The 15,341-nt window shown below is 34.7% G+C and overlaps 1 protein-coding gene across 1 annotated transcript; it reads left to right on the top strand.

Moving 5' to 3' along the window:
• The first annotated feature begins 8,166 nt into the window (after positions 1–8,166).
• On the top strand, positions 8,167–15,104 carry LOC131063805 (protein NRT1/ PTR FAMILY 4.5). The gene is made up of 6 exons (XM_057997749.1): positions 8,167–8,698; positions 8,825–8,933; positions 9,045–9,262; positions 12,402–12,842; positions 12,995–13,119; positions 14,123–15,104. The coding sequence occupies exons 1-6, from the start codon at positions 8,696–8,698 to the stop codon at positions 14,985–14,987; spliced, it is 1,761 nt and encodes a 586-aa protein (XP_057853732.1). The 5' UTR covers positions 8,167–8,695; the 3' UTR covers positions 14,988–15,104.
• The last annotated feature ends 237 nt before the right edge of the window (positions 15,105–15,341 follow it).

Raw genomic sequence — 15,341 nt, 5'->3', positions numbered from 1 at the left:
TAGGACTGGTTCCTACACACTCTCGCTAAGTGATTGATCTTATGGCAATTGAAACATGTCATACCAGTTGTCCTCCACGGTCCTGCATTATTTATTTGCCCCAATCTCACTCTGCAATTTGCTTCAACATGACCAAAATTACCACAAGTGGAACAAGTGACATTGAAATGATTATTCCTTTTATCAGGACTAACCAGTTTGAATGGTGAACTTGATAAATTTGACTTGAGCGTGCATTCTTCAGATTTGTGTCCAAACTTATTGCATGTAAAGTAATGTCCATTGAATCTTCTTCTTTTTGCCATACTGCAAGATTTAGATCTACACTCATAAGTAGTGTGGCCATACTTATGACAATTATGGTAATAACCATCAAAGGTGAAAATCTTCTTTTGATTAACCGATTTGTTTCTACAGACATCAGACTTATGACCCAATTTACCACAATTATTACAAGAATATTTGGGAAACTTCATACCTTTCACTTCAAAATTATTCCTTCTATCATCTTTTATCCTTTTGGATTTAGATGATTCTCCAATTTCCATAGTACCTGTACCGAAGTAACCAAGACCGGTTGTTTCCTTTGTTCTTCTCTAAGCCTTCAATTGTTTATCTATCTTCTCAGAGATTTCATTGAATTTCCTCAGCTTCTCATTTCTCTCATTTTTAGCTTTCAACTCACTCTTGAGTTCTTCAATCTCTTTCATCATCTTTTCCTTTTCCTCTGTGTTGGCATGCAGACGTTTATGTATGTATTCATTTTCCTAAGTGAGAATTTAGATTTCTTCATCTTTTTCAATCATGATTGCATCATTTTCTCTCAGGACATCTTCGGCAAGCCTTTTGGCTCTTTCAGCTTTTGACAAAGCTTCTTCTGACTCTCTTTTTCTTTCATCAACACTTCTGCTCGCTTCCAATATCTCAGTCATCCTCAGGGCCTGACTTTCATGTTCTCTTTTGAGATGTGTGATTTCTTCAGTCAGCTTCTTGTTCTTTTCCATGAGTTCTAAGAATGCTTCTTCAGCTTCTTCAGATCCACTCTGTTCAGAGAGTTTATCTATGATGTCTTGACTCTCATTTAGCTGTTGAGCTAGTTCCTTTCTTTTTGCAAGAGAGTTTCTCAGTCTCTCTTTCAACTGAGCAATAATTTTATTTGCTTCATCAATTTGCTTCTGATATCGGTATTCTTCCATGATCTTTATCCTCAAGTTGTCAAGCTTCACTTCAGAGGACCAGAGCTCTTATACCAATTGTTAGTCTCGACCGGTGCTGAGAGGGGAGGGGTGAATCAGCACTTTACCGGTTTTACTCATTAAAACTTTTTAACTCAAGTTTGCACTAACTTAACATTCATCAATATAAATAATTACTGCAGAAGAATATGCATGCATGAAAAGATACACAATGACAACAAGATTTATCTCGTGGAAACCCAAATGGGAGAAACTATAGTGTGAGTAGGAACTCACAAAATTTGTACTCTTCTAGAGTATGCCCGGTGAGGAGCCATCCTTGTTAGGAGATTACAAAGACACTATTAGGTGACACCCGGTTAAGGGATTTTGATTAAGGCCTGTCAGTGCCTTTACCCTATTAAAGGTAGCCTTGTTAAAGGTCTTAGGATCATTAATTAAGATGACACCCGGTTAAGGGATTTTTACAATGGGACCTGTTAAAGTCCACCCTATTAAGGGATTTAGTTGCAATGGTTAGAGAGCAATAGAAAGATGATTTATTGGAGTGGCTACTGATAGCTTGATCAGATCACACTGAAAATCATACTCTATCTCCACCGATTGTGTCTTCTCTGCACAACACTGATTTTCTAAATATACCTTTGGCTCTGCTCTCTACCGATTTACTGATCCTCGGCTCTTCACTCTGTCGGTCCTCTATCCCTCGACTCTACACTCTATTCTTCTCCCCTGGTGTTCACTTTTCCATATCTCTTTTCACATGAACAACAACCTCATCCAAATGAATTTAGTGAATTTATTAACCTTTGATTATGTCGTCAAATTTCCCTCCAAAACATTCGATTCAAAATTTTGTTACCGTACCATAAATCACTCTCTATAAATTGTTACAAGAATCTCTGTCAAAACAGTCATTCATGTCGATAAGTTCGTCAGTTGACTGGAGAAGACTGTCGGTTTAACTAGATGTTAACTGAACATTACCAAGTCTGTCGGTTACAGACTCTGCCGGTGTATCGATCAAAATCTACCTAGCCGATCATGTCCTATATACCGATCCATATACTTCTTAGTTGGTTGACCACTTCTATGCCAATCTACTCACTGCTTGTCGGTTGACCTTCTATGTGTCAGTCTACTCACTATTTGTCGGTTGACCTCCTATGTGTCGGTTGTCCTCCTGTGTGCCAGTCTACTCCCTGCTTACCCTGTCTACACATTGCTTAGTTAGTTAACCTTGGTATATCTACTTACTGTCAATAGACTGTGAAGACTTGGAAGATGATGTTGCCAACAATGATAGCCATATCATTCACCGGTCATACAAAATGCACCAAAATACCAACAGCGTTGGCGTCCTATACAAACAGAGTACGAAGTTCCATATAGAGAGCTCAAGGTGATAGATATGTGTTCCAGATGAATATATATAACAAAAATCATAAAGCAACTATGGCAATGTAAATGGATAAATGAAAGAGAGGAAGAAAATAATCTTATAACCGGTCCACAATTGAAGCCTCCAACAAAGCAATTCTTCTCCAATGAAACCTACACACAATCCAAAGAGGAAAAATGTTGAGGTTGTATAGGGTTTTGCCTCAATCAAACCCCCACTTTGATGTTTTCAGCTCCACAAATAGCCAGATAGATAGATCAAAAGATAAATAGACAAAATGATAAATGATCAAATAGATAAGGGATGTGATAAATCCCAAAATGCTCAAAGATGAGATAAATAGATAGAGAGATACTACCAGGCTTGAGGAAGCCAAGAGTTCTATGTGAGGTTGTTGCAGGAAGTGAGAGAGAGAGAGAGAGAGAGAGAGAGAGAGAGAGAGAGATATATGAGAATACTAGAGAGATTGCATGCATAAACTAGAGATATTTCATGCAAAAAGTAGAGATATTATATCCAAAATCTGGAGAGATTGAATGGATAGAAAAGATGGATTTAAAAGAGAGAAGAGGAGGGAAAAATGGGGTTTTCGATCTATTTCAAAAGATCCTAAGCCTCCATTGACTTGGGTAGGTGACAAGTGTCGAAATGCATAGAAATGACATTTGAATGTTAAGATGTCGCGGGATGAAAGCGTGACACGTGGATCTCCAAGCAATGTGCTAGTTTCCAAATGAATCATGCTAAAAAATGACAAATGACAAGAGAAACACGTGGCTAATGCAAAACAGAAGCAGAAGGATAGTTGCTAGGTGTCATGAGCATCTTGAGAGGGAAAAGGTTGATCCAAGGGCTAAAATGAGCCTACTTAGATGCTAGGAGAATGAACACTAAAGTGGATACAAAATTTAAAATTGTCAATGAACTTGCAAAGGGGTATGCAATTTTTGACTCTACACACCCCTATCCACAAGAATTTCTTTAGAATCTATTCAATATTATTAGCTATAAACACTAAAATTTTGAATAGGGGTAGATAAAAACCATGGATATTTTGAAGAGCATCCTTCAAGAGTTGATATTTTCTATCTTGGCTAAGGGGATTTCCCTTCCAATCTACAAGCTTTCTCTAATTTCTTTCCACAATGCCAAACTATTAATTATGAGGTAGTTTCTTCATAGCCAAAGAAAAGTCCAAGATGTGTAGTAGAAATTGAGACTCCTTTTAACACCCAAGAATTTTGATAATTTTATCCTAAAGCCTTTCCTCAATATTAAAAAAGTTTAGAACATTTTTTTTGTAGTTAATATGTTTCCTGAAGATTTGAGAATATCTATTAAGCATAGACTTTCATTGTTGGGCTTCATGGATAGAAGATAGACCAAAAATAATGGTTTCATCCACAAATTGCTAATGTGAAGAACGATGGAGAGAGGACATTGGAATCACTCCTTTTAGACTATCATTAGATATTTTAAATCTATCAATATTTATCCCTATGACCTCAGCTACTAAGATGAAAAGATAGGGAGAAAGGGGGTCACCCTATCTAAGCTCTCTTTCATTAAGGAAGAAACCTTTAGAAACCCCATGACCAGAATAGAGAACTTAGGAGTAGTGATACATTCCTTTAATAAATTGAATAGCTTTTTCTTGGAAGAAAAACTCTTGGAGAGTAATAAAAATAAATCTCCAAGAGATTCTATCATAATCTTTTGAGATGTCTAGTTTAAAAACCATACCTGTCTTCTTATTGTTCTCCATTGAATGCATAATCTCATGTGTAGTTGAGACAACATCCAAGATTTGTCTTCCCTAAACAATTCCCTTTTGATTAATAGAAATGAGGCGAGAAAGGAGAGGCTTTAGGTGGTTGACAATTCACTTAGAAAGAATTTAATAAAAGACCGTATTACATAAGCTAATCGGCTTGAAATCAAGGAACCTATATATATGCTCTTTTTTGGAATCAAAGCGATGAAGGTAGTATCGACCTACTTAAAAAGTTTCCCATGGAAAACCTTAGCAGCTCAGTAAGAACATCCCCCCTTAACAAATTCAGAATATACCTAGAAAAAATCAGGGGGAATCCATCAGAGCCAAGCACTTTAAAGGACCCAAAGGAGAAGACAATAGATTTCACCTCATCCTCAATATTTACTTAGTTAAATTGCATTTATCAAGATCTGTCAAGACAAAAGGGATCACATCAAAGACATCATCTTGTTGACTTACAACTCCATCAACTGCCTAGTAGGTGTCCTAAAAGAAAAAAAATAGCAACTTGACCAATTTGAACCTCATCCTCCCAAATGTTCCCATTAGTGTCTATCATCCTTCTAATAGTGTTTATTTTCCTTTGTTTTAATGTAGATTGATCGAAGAATCGTGTAATCTTGTCTCACTCCTACAACAATTGGACTCTATACTTCTACTTCCAATATATTTTTCCTTCTTTAAGAAGGCAATGCCAATATTCTCCTAGTTATCTTTCCTTAAGACAAATTTCAATATCATTGTTCCTTGTAGCCATAGTATCCTAAGTCTCTTTTAGGTCAACAAATATTTGGGCCTTTTTATGATAAATGTTGCAAAAGATATAATGGTTCCAACCTCTAACCTTGTTTTTAATTTTTTTCAACTTGTAGGAAACTCTATATACAAGGGTCCCATTGATAGGGATGTTCCACCAAGTAGTGACCAAGCTTCTAAAATTAAGATGGAGTGACCACATAATTTCAAATATGAAGGGGAAAGGGCATAGAAGGGGATTGTGGTCAAACCCAATTCTAGGAAGGATAGTGAGAGTAAGATCTTGAAAAATGTTTCAACCATTAGAAATAATAAATCTATCTAACTTGAATAAAATCAAATCCCAATCTCCTATTAGACCAAGTAAAAAGGGAATCCTTTTAAGGTCGACATCCAATTCATCAATCTTGTTTAAAAAATCAGCAAAATTATCATATTGTCTGAGTAGTCCTCAAGGTCACCCAACATTTTTTAAGGAAATAGTGGGGTGTTGAAATTCCACTAGCATCCAATGGAAATCCTAATAGGAATCCATCAAGAAGGTTATTTTGTCCCATAAGTTTTTCCTTGCAGCTCTTGTGTTGGGTGAATGCATATTGATAAGGTTCCATTTGTCACTAGAAGACATAGAAAAAAAATAATTGTCAAACTATTTTTACATTGGTCAGCCATAATTCCTCTAACAATGATGGGGTTCCACATCATCATGATCCCCTTTGAGGCACCATCAATAGGGTTGGTATTGTAAGTAGCATTAGGTCATAGTTTGTTAGCAATTTGAGCAAAATATGATTTAGACATATTAGATTCCTACAACAAAACTATGTCTATTTTGTCAATAAGAGTACACCTCAAATTATGTTGTTTATAAGGGCTATTTAGCCCTCTAATGTTCCAAGATAGGATCTTCATTTTTTGGTTCTTTTAGCCCCTGACACATTTTTAAGGGTGCCTTGTTTTCCCATTATTATATCCTTTGTCACTTCTCTTTGTTGAGTTTCTATATGAGTAGGTCTTCCTTTCCCTGAGTCTATTTTTGTGTCAACTTTCTTTCATCTTGTCTTCTTTCTATTTTTACTACATACCATTGTCCAATTAGGTTCCTAGCTGGAAGGAGGGAGGGCTCAAGAGGACTATTGAAATTAAGAAAGACTTCAACTATGCTAATTTATTCATTAGGGGCCGAGAGCCTTCCTGGTTAATGTTAAGGTCCTTAAATAGGGGTTCAACATCCTTTTCTTCTGTTCTAACTATGTGTTGTACTACCTTGTTTATTTCTAGTTGTGTGTTAGGGTCTTCTTGAAGCAATTCATGGGAGACAACCATCAAAGGATTATCCTCTTGACCTTAGTATCCTTGTCAATAAGCTCTGAACTCTCAATGTCCATTTTTTAGCCTTAGGGTTTGTCTTCACGGGAATAGAGGAGAAATCTTTAGTTGCATCTTGTGAGGAACTATCTACATTTGAAGAGTCTTCTTTCTTATTATTTTGATCTTTCATTTGTGTTTCTTGATGCTCCCATATTTGTTAATCTCCTTATCAGTTTGGTCCAGCTCATTTGTTTTCTATTGTGGCATAACTTCAAGGTTTTCTCCTTCTTTCATGCCAGTGGTGTTCACATTTTCTAAGGAATTAATAAGCACCAAAGAGGCAGGGTTGCTCTCTTTGGAGGGTTTCTTATTTTGAGCTTTAATTTAGTTTGATAAAGGAAGTTACTCCAATGATTAAATGAGCTTTTTGTAATCAACCATTGGCCAGGGAGACTTCTAGAAATCTCCATACCCTTCTTCAAAGACTTTTAGATGGAAGGAATATAGCATTTATCCATAAGGTGACCAAATATGAGACATTTTTTAGAAAAGAAACTAGCATTCTCATAGACAATGGATTAGAATAGTTTACCAAATTTGGAGCTAATGATGATACTCTGGGGAAGGGTCTTATTAACTTCAACATTAACACAGAGTCTAGCGAAGATGAGGTAGGATTTCTAGAGAGTAACTTTGTCAATGGTAATAAGTACATCAAACGAATTAGTTATACTCTTCAAGGTGTTGGGGCTCCAAAATTCTAGAGGAGGCCCTGGGAGGCAAACCCAAGTACGATCAACCTTGCCCATGTCCATCTCGGGTTCAAAATTAGCCTTCCACTTACAGGGAGAGACCATTACCATGCCCTTTGTCAAAAAACCAAGGGCCCTCAGGGAGCACTTTATTCATATCTTCTTTAATAGCAAATCTAAATAGAAACAACCCATTTGCCATAGCACTAACAAAAATACTAGCCTTTAACTTCCAAGTATTTGAAACTCATTAACAAACTAGATCGACATTATGTCTAAAAGAGTAGAACTTATCAATGAGGGCAGTTGTGAAATCCAAGGTGGCTTCATCCATAAAGGTATCAAGGAGAGAGACCTCAATACCATCTTCGAAGACTTTAAATGAAGAGGAAGCGGAGCTATTAGACAAGCAGGTGTTTCTACCAATGAGTTTATCTACCCAAGAAGTGGGGGTCGCTCCATTGAAGAAAGGTTCAGCTTTTGAAAGGTCCCCATTGTCTTCTAAACATACATCAAACACTTATTAGATAGGACAAGGTCAAACTTATCTCCAACATGAACATCATTCAAAAAATATTTGTTCACTACTTTCATGAAAGCACGGTCTTCCAGATCAAGGTACACATTCTTGAAGGCCAACACGAAGCCCCCTATGATTGGCATCATCCAAAACAAATGTATTATTATTATAATCCAATACCCACAACAATATAATTTATTATGTAATATAAAATCAACAAATTGAATAATTTAGTAGTTGAACATGCTCGATTGTCACAATAATTTGAAGACCCTTTCATTTACTGTTACACCAACCCAACTTGGACGGCCATGATAAAATGGCAAAGATAATCCGACGGCCTTCATATTATCCTCTTTATTTATTTATTTGCTCGTCTGTTCCACCTACTTCCTTTTATTTAAAAAGGTTTCTTCATTTCAACCTACACACCTACTTTTTTTTGTTTTTTCTTTGAGACAACTACTTCAGCAAAAAGTCCATTTTGTCGATGCCCTGCTCCAACAATTTCTCGGTCAATTCCCTGTTTAAAAAATTATTATTTGAAGTGATAAACGAATATTGATTCAATTCGTAGCTTTCATCTCTGTTGCAAATAATTGATCGATAAGCTCATACCTAAATTCTGTAGCTGTCCATGAAAAATAAATTGTTTTTAACAGCTCATTGTATGAAATTGGAATGGAGGATTGACGGATTCGAAAACGCTGTGTGTTTGACAGTGATTTGAATATAATTGAACTCCATAACGCCACTGAAAATCAAACAAAAATATTTACCAGTAATATAATTTTTTAAAAGTTGGTCAATGGAAGCGGCTGCTTGATGTAGACGTCATATTAAAAGGCCTGCATTCAAATTCTTAAAAAATAAAATTAAAAATTAGTAGGTATATGCTGATTTTCTCTATAAAGCGTCCAAACAAATGAGCAGAATTCCAGAAAAGAGGCAAAGTGCATTGTTATTCATTCTGCAAACTTAATGGTAAAAATTTGCAAAACAGCTTTGCATTTATTCTTTGAATATTTTCAGTTCGATAAATTTAGGGCTTTAAGTTTTATGTTATTCTGTTAGAAGTAAGTTTTAAACTGAAAATTTGAAAATTTGCAGGGAAAGCACAATGAATCCGAGGATTTTGAGTTGGAAAGATTTGCTGACTGGAAAGGAAGACCTTTGAGCAAAGATCACCATGGTGAAATTGCCGCATTGTTTATTTATGGTATGATGTCAATTTCGCGTTGTTCACAACTCTTGAAAATATGAATTTAAAATGGAGAAGCTACTTTGATTTTCAGTAAATGATTCTCGAATGATTTGCATTTCGTTGCAGCGACGCAGTTCTTCGATAGTGTGGCTTTCCTGCCGATAATTGTAAACCTTGTGACTTATTTCAATGAGGTTATGCATTTGGAAATCGCGGATTCAGCCACTACGCTCACGAATTTTGTCGGCACTACATTTCTGGTGGCGCTGTTTGGAGGACTGATTTCTGACTCCTATGTTGACAGATTCAAGATGAGCTTTTTCTCTGCTTGTACAGAGCTTGCCGTAAGTTCCCCTTTCATCTTCTCGGATTTGTCTGTGCTTGTCTATTGTGACTAGATCATACTGTAAATTTGAGGTTTTCCTGTTTCCTGTTAGACCTTGAACAAATAGAAATATAATATTTCATCCTTTGTTAGAAATGTGATTGTTTTTTGTTTATATTACACAGTTTAAAAGGCACTAGTTGCATTAAGGTTAAATTCTGAACTGATAAATTACAGATCTGTTTCCTTTTTCTTAAATCTTTGAAGTTATAAAATGATTTTATATGAATTTAGGTACAGAAAATGTGAAAGGCCAATTAACTGATCTTCCAAGCTTTGATTGCTCTAGTTCACATGCTATGGATCTCTGGAATTTACCAATATTAACGATTTAGAATTACTTTTTAATTTGGCAAAATTTTAAATTATATTTTTTAGTTTTGTATTTACCTAATTAACCAGAAAAATCTTCAGCCATCGCAATTGGAGGAAACTGGAATATTTTTTTCCTGTCGTATTTATGTCAATTGTGCTACATGCTACAACCTTTCCTAGACAACTGTTTAGCCAACTGCCTTGGCAGCTCCTTTTGTCTACTTCTGTCTTCTTATATATTTTCAATTTTACCCAATTTTTTGTTGACAGAAATCAACTAAATATTATAGTTAGTTGTCCATATTAACCGATCTTGTACTACAATAATCTGAAAACTTGGGATAAGGTCCCCAGGATAGACCGGTTGATATGTCATGCTTGTATATGTGTTGTCCTGCACCTATGGATGTAGGCAAACAAGAAGATTCAAGTCTTTCTTGCAGGCCACTGCCACTTTCTAGCAGTGACTTATAAAAAACCAACAAACAATTAAGCTAAAGCAAGAGAGATGCCTAAAAAAATAAACAAAATCATAGTATAAACAAACAATCGCGTGGTAAATCTTCCCTTTTAGGGGAAGTGAACTGTTCATAACTGCAGTTGATTTAGTTGTTCCCTTTGACAGTTTTCCTTTAGATTCTTAGAGTCAAAATTAAAACAAAATTTGGAATCGTTAAACAATTAATTATATTACAAATTTCTGTTGGCCATTAAACTGATTGGTATTTCTTGAGTGTTTGTTAGTTAAAGGTTAAATGCTTAAGCTTTGGGTTTTCTTTATTTGGGTTTAAAACATTGCAAGAGAGGTTTATCATTATTATTGTTTATTTAAGTTATAAATTATATATTTGATCTTGTTTATTAGTCAATTAAAAATATATATTTTTTGTAATAGTGTAATAATCATCTAATATTATTACTTCTTTTAACACTTCAATCTTGAAATGTTTGTTTCACAACCTTATCAACTATAAATATGACAACCTTAGGATGCAATCTCACATATTTGCAATAAGTGTGGTAAAATCTCTATATCTAAGCTATATTTAAACCTTAACCTATACCTTAAGGATTTGTTTATAATGGCTATGACTACATATCTAGTTTAGGAATCAAAGGCTCTATAATTCACAAAACAATAACAAAGGTATTTCATCCTCTCATTTGATATGAGATCTTTCAAAATCACAACCCAATTCAATCCAATCACAATAATATGTCTTAGCTATTGGCATCTATTATTTGCATTGTAGAAAGTTACCACTTTAATAATTTGATGGATGTTTTGCACTATTTCTATTGGCATCTATTATTTGCATTGTAGAAAGTTACCACTTTAATAATTTGATGGATGTTTTGCACTATTTCAAAACTCTTCACCACATTTTTCAATTTAATTGTTAAGGATTGCATATAATTCCATGTTCATCAAAATATTTATTTTTATTTTTTTAATTATTATTGTGACTTTTTGTAATTGTTCATGTTACAAAATAAATAAAGTTTGACCTTACACAATTGTTAGTGTTAACCTTATTTTTATTTTACTATTAGATATGCATCATTTTCACTTATATATTTTTCTTGTATACTTACAATAAAAAATATGATGAATGATTACTAACTAGAATAAAAAACGTAACAATCTTAAGAAACTAATATATAAAATAATAAAAGTGATAGACTAATAAAATTTAACTTCTAACCTATAGAGATAATAAAAGATTCTAGATTAAATGAAATTTTGAAAACTTGTAATTCATTGAATATAAATATTTATATTTTATTTTTTAAAACAACTTTGCCACATATGAACCACATTAATTCTATGTTGCAATAAGAATTGTATAATCGTTGAACAATTAAATATTAATAATTGTAAAAACGCTATATTTTAACCAAATCAACATGTCCCCGCCCATCTGAACCCCGCTGAACATTATTTTTATGTTTTTGGAATCTACACCTGTAAATTCGTTGAACAATTAAATGTATTAGAAATTTAAAATACCTTTCGTTTGCTCGAAATAAAAATGTGCCGCCTCATGTGGACCACGTTAAACATTAATTTTATGTTCCTTTTAATAATTCTGAGCAAGCGGGCGTTATGTTAATGTAACGATGAGAAGCTAGAGGCAATGCCTCGCCAGGTGGTGTGCTAAGATGGATGTTCTAATTAGATGATAGGCGTGCATATGGACAGTTGTGTAGACAGCTAAGCTTGGCACTATTGTGACCTTGCTAATGGGCCAATGTGCATATATGCCATCAATTGGGTGAGGTGGCACTGGTAAATGGTTGAGGTCACTTTTATCTGTACTTATCTATTTATTAATTAATTTGGAAATTTAAATAACATTTTTTATTGTGACCTAATCAATGGAAAATAGTATACAGTTTGGGGCCGGATCATGGATTAGGTGAGATTACATCATAGTATGAAAAGTTTTGTGTAGGAGATAGGTGGTAAGGTGTCTTAGGTGTTTATTTTAGGTGTTAAGATTTTGTACATTTGAATTAGATAATTTGTATTTTTTTAAAAAGATGCAGAGATTGAAAGATTGAATATGTACAGGAACAATATTTATCAAACCATCTAACCATCAGACTGCACATTGACAATATCAATTAATTAAAATCCAACTACTCTTTAATTCAGTTAATTAATAAATCATCTATATAATCCCATGTACTATAAATCTAGATCAAAAAATACAAAATAAATTTAATTAATTGAATTGTCTGTACGGGGGACTAACGAGCGAACTTTTGGTAATGTGCAGGGATACATTATATTGTTAGTACAAGCGCACTATGATTCGTTGAAGCCTCCCACTTGCAACTCATTCGATCCCTCTTCTAGATGTGCCAAAGTAAGCGGAGCGAAAGCCGTGATGTTATTCGCTGGGTTGTATTTGATCGCTGCTGGAAATGGATGCCTCAAGGGTGCTCTCCTACCTTTTGGAGCTGATCAGTTCAATGAGATTGATCCCAAAGAAAGGAGAAAAATATCCACCTACTTCAACACGTATTTTTTCAGCAATAATGTGGGAGCAGCGATTGGAGTCACAGTAGTAGTATGGGTGATGAACAATAAGGGTTGGGATATAGGTTTCGGGTGCTGCGTAGCAATGGTTTTCACTGCAACCATAAGCTTTGTCACTGGAGCCACAACTTATCGTAACAGAATTCCAGGAGGAAGTCCTCTAACCCGCATTTTGCAAGTATGTCTACATTCAATACAACTTAGATTCAAGCTTTTGTTGAAACCCTAAACTCTATATCATAAACCAAGAATTATGAAGATCGGGTAATCTAACTGAGAGTCAATATTCAATATAACTGATGTTATTCTGTGTAAATCCTCCTTATGCAGGTGTTTGTAGCAGCTACCTACAATCGAAAGCTCATCCTGCCAGGGAATCCCAACGATCTATATGAAGTAACCGACAAGGAAGCCAATATACACGCTCAAAAGCTTCCAAATACAAAGCAATTCAAGTATGCTCTTTTCCAGATTTCATTGAATTGCTGTTAATCATTGCTTTCTCCATTGCATTACATTCTTATTAAAAAATAAGGCTTCCTTCCTTTTTTAAGTAACAAATTCAAATCTCAACTCCTTTGATGCCAAATTCAACCTTAAAACATTTTACCAGCGGGAAAAACTCAAACCATTTGATCGCTAATCATAAGTCCCAGGTTTTATCAACTGGTCGAATTTATAATTCTTTAGAATTGTCGAGAGCTAACCACTTATAATTTTAAAATTGTATGAATTGTTTTCGGTCTGTTTATGTTCATTTTGTAAATCAAATTTCATGTTTTGTCAATGATCTTTAGTTTGTTGGTGAAGTTGAATGGTTCTTAAAGAGTTCATCAGAAATAAGAGATAAGTCATGCTAAGTGTTCTGATAAATTTGACAGAATAGCTGATATCCCTAGATCCTTGACTCTTAAGTGAAGAAGTTTCAGCCTAAAACTTTTTGTTCTCTTATTGATATATAATTAGATTAAAATGACTTTATAGATAAAGATCTCTATAAAAAAATTTCTATATTTTGATTTTTTATTTTGTGAAGAAAAATAATAAAATTTGATGTTTTTGCTGAAAGGAAAACTCACCGGTGAAATTCAAAACAATTCATAAATTATGAAAACTATACATGTAAAATTTTAAACTAAACAACTCTTCACAAAAGAATCCACCATTTTTTCGTCGAGGAATCATAAAATTTGAAGTTTCTTTCTGCTCGCTGAAATAAAAACTCACAACCAAATTCAAAAACAATTCATGAACTGTCAAAACTATACATCTAAAATTTCAAACTAATCAACTCTTCACAGAGCAGCTCAACATTTTTTCATAATGTTAAAAAATAAAAAGTTTATGATTGTTACGTAGAATTACTCTCTTTTAAGAAAAAGATATCTTCTCAGACATTAAGAATGTGGTGAAACAATTTTCATTCTTAACGGCCATTGTTTCTTTGAAAACTTACAGATTCTTGGACAAAGCAGCAATAATAACAGATATGTCCTCCAATAATGAGAAGATGGAGCCCAGTAAGTGGCGTTTGTGCACTGTTACCCAAGTAGAAGAAACCAAAGCTATAATCCGAATGCTACCAATTTTCGGGTGCACAATAATACTTAGTACAGGTCTAGCACAACTGCAGACATTTTCCGTATCTCAAGGCCTGACAATGGATCGAAGTATGGGGAAAAACTTCGATATCCCGGCAGCTTCTCTGCCATTTATTCCTTTCGTATTCCTAATCGTCATTATACCCATCTATGACAAAATTTTCGTTCCATTTGCGCGAAATTTCACTGGGCATGAAGCAGGGATTACTCACTTGCAAAGAATTGGAATTGGATTAGTATTATCTACCATATCCATGACCATTGCTGCTCTGGTTGAGGTGAAGAGAAAAAATGTGGCGAAAGAAAATGGAATGGTGGATTCCATACCATTGTTCATGCCACCCATTCCAATTAGTGTGTTCTGGCTTGGATTCCAATATTTTGTTTTTGGAATTGCAGACTTATTCACCTTGGTGGGGACAATGGAGTTCTTCTACAGTGAAGCTCCTGAAGGAATGAGGTCCATGGCCACTGCATTCTCATATACATCACTCTCTCTGGGCTACTTCTTCAGTAGCATTTTGGTTAATATTGTGAATGCTACAACTCGAAACATTACAGAAAGCCGAGGTTGGCTTCATGGGAACAATCTCAACCGCAACCATCTTAATCTGTTTTACTGGTTGCTTGCTATCCTCAATGTGCTTAACTTTGTCAACTACCTTTTCTGGTCGAGTTGGTACAAATATAAGCCCTTGGTTGGGAAGACAGGCAACAAATAAGCCTCCACATGAGTCCATGGAATTCAACATCACTAGTACTTTTTCTTGGTGGAAATTAAGATATTCTCACCTGCCCACACATCTAATTTTTGTATTTATAGAGATGTGCAAACTTGCATAATTAATAAGCCTTTTCTATTAAAATTGTTTTAGCATTTTCTTGCTTTAGATTGTCCTTAATATTATGTGTATTACATTGGATGTGTCTAATTTGGTTTCAAAACTGCATTATCCCCCACTATAATATAACACGAAAGTTATTAGTGTACAACAGGACGTTTTTGGAGCCAGAACAGCTACAACCTCTTACACTTAGCTAGTGATATGCCTCATACTTAATAATTTTGACAGGTG

This window comes from Cryptomeria japonica, chromosome 8 (genome assembly GCF_030272615.1).
Source record: "Cryptomeria japonica chromosome 8, Sugi_1.0, whole genome shotgun sequence".
Taxonomy (NCBI): Eukaryota; Viridiplantae; Streptophyta; class Pinopsida; order Cupressales; family Cupressaceae; genus Cryptomeria; species Cryptomeria japonica.
The sequence above is the reverse complement of the archived record's forward strand: the minus strand, read 5'-3'. Positions and strand labels throughout refer to the sequence as shown.

Excerpts from the sequence above, each read along its gene's own strand:
- LOC131063805 (XM_057997749.1), top strand. Across the intron at positions 8,934-9,044 it reads TGCCGCATTGTTTATTTATG|CGACGCAGTTCTTCGATAGT; the intron begins GTATGATGTCAA and ends ATTTCGTTGCAG. Across the intron at positions 12,843-12,994 it reads CTCTAACCCGCATTTTGCAA|GTGTTTGTAGCAGCTACCTA; the intron begins GTATGTCTACAT and ends CTCCTTATGCAG.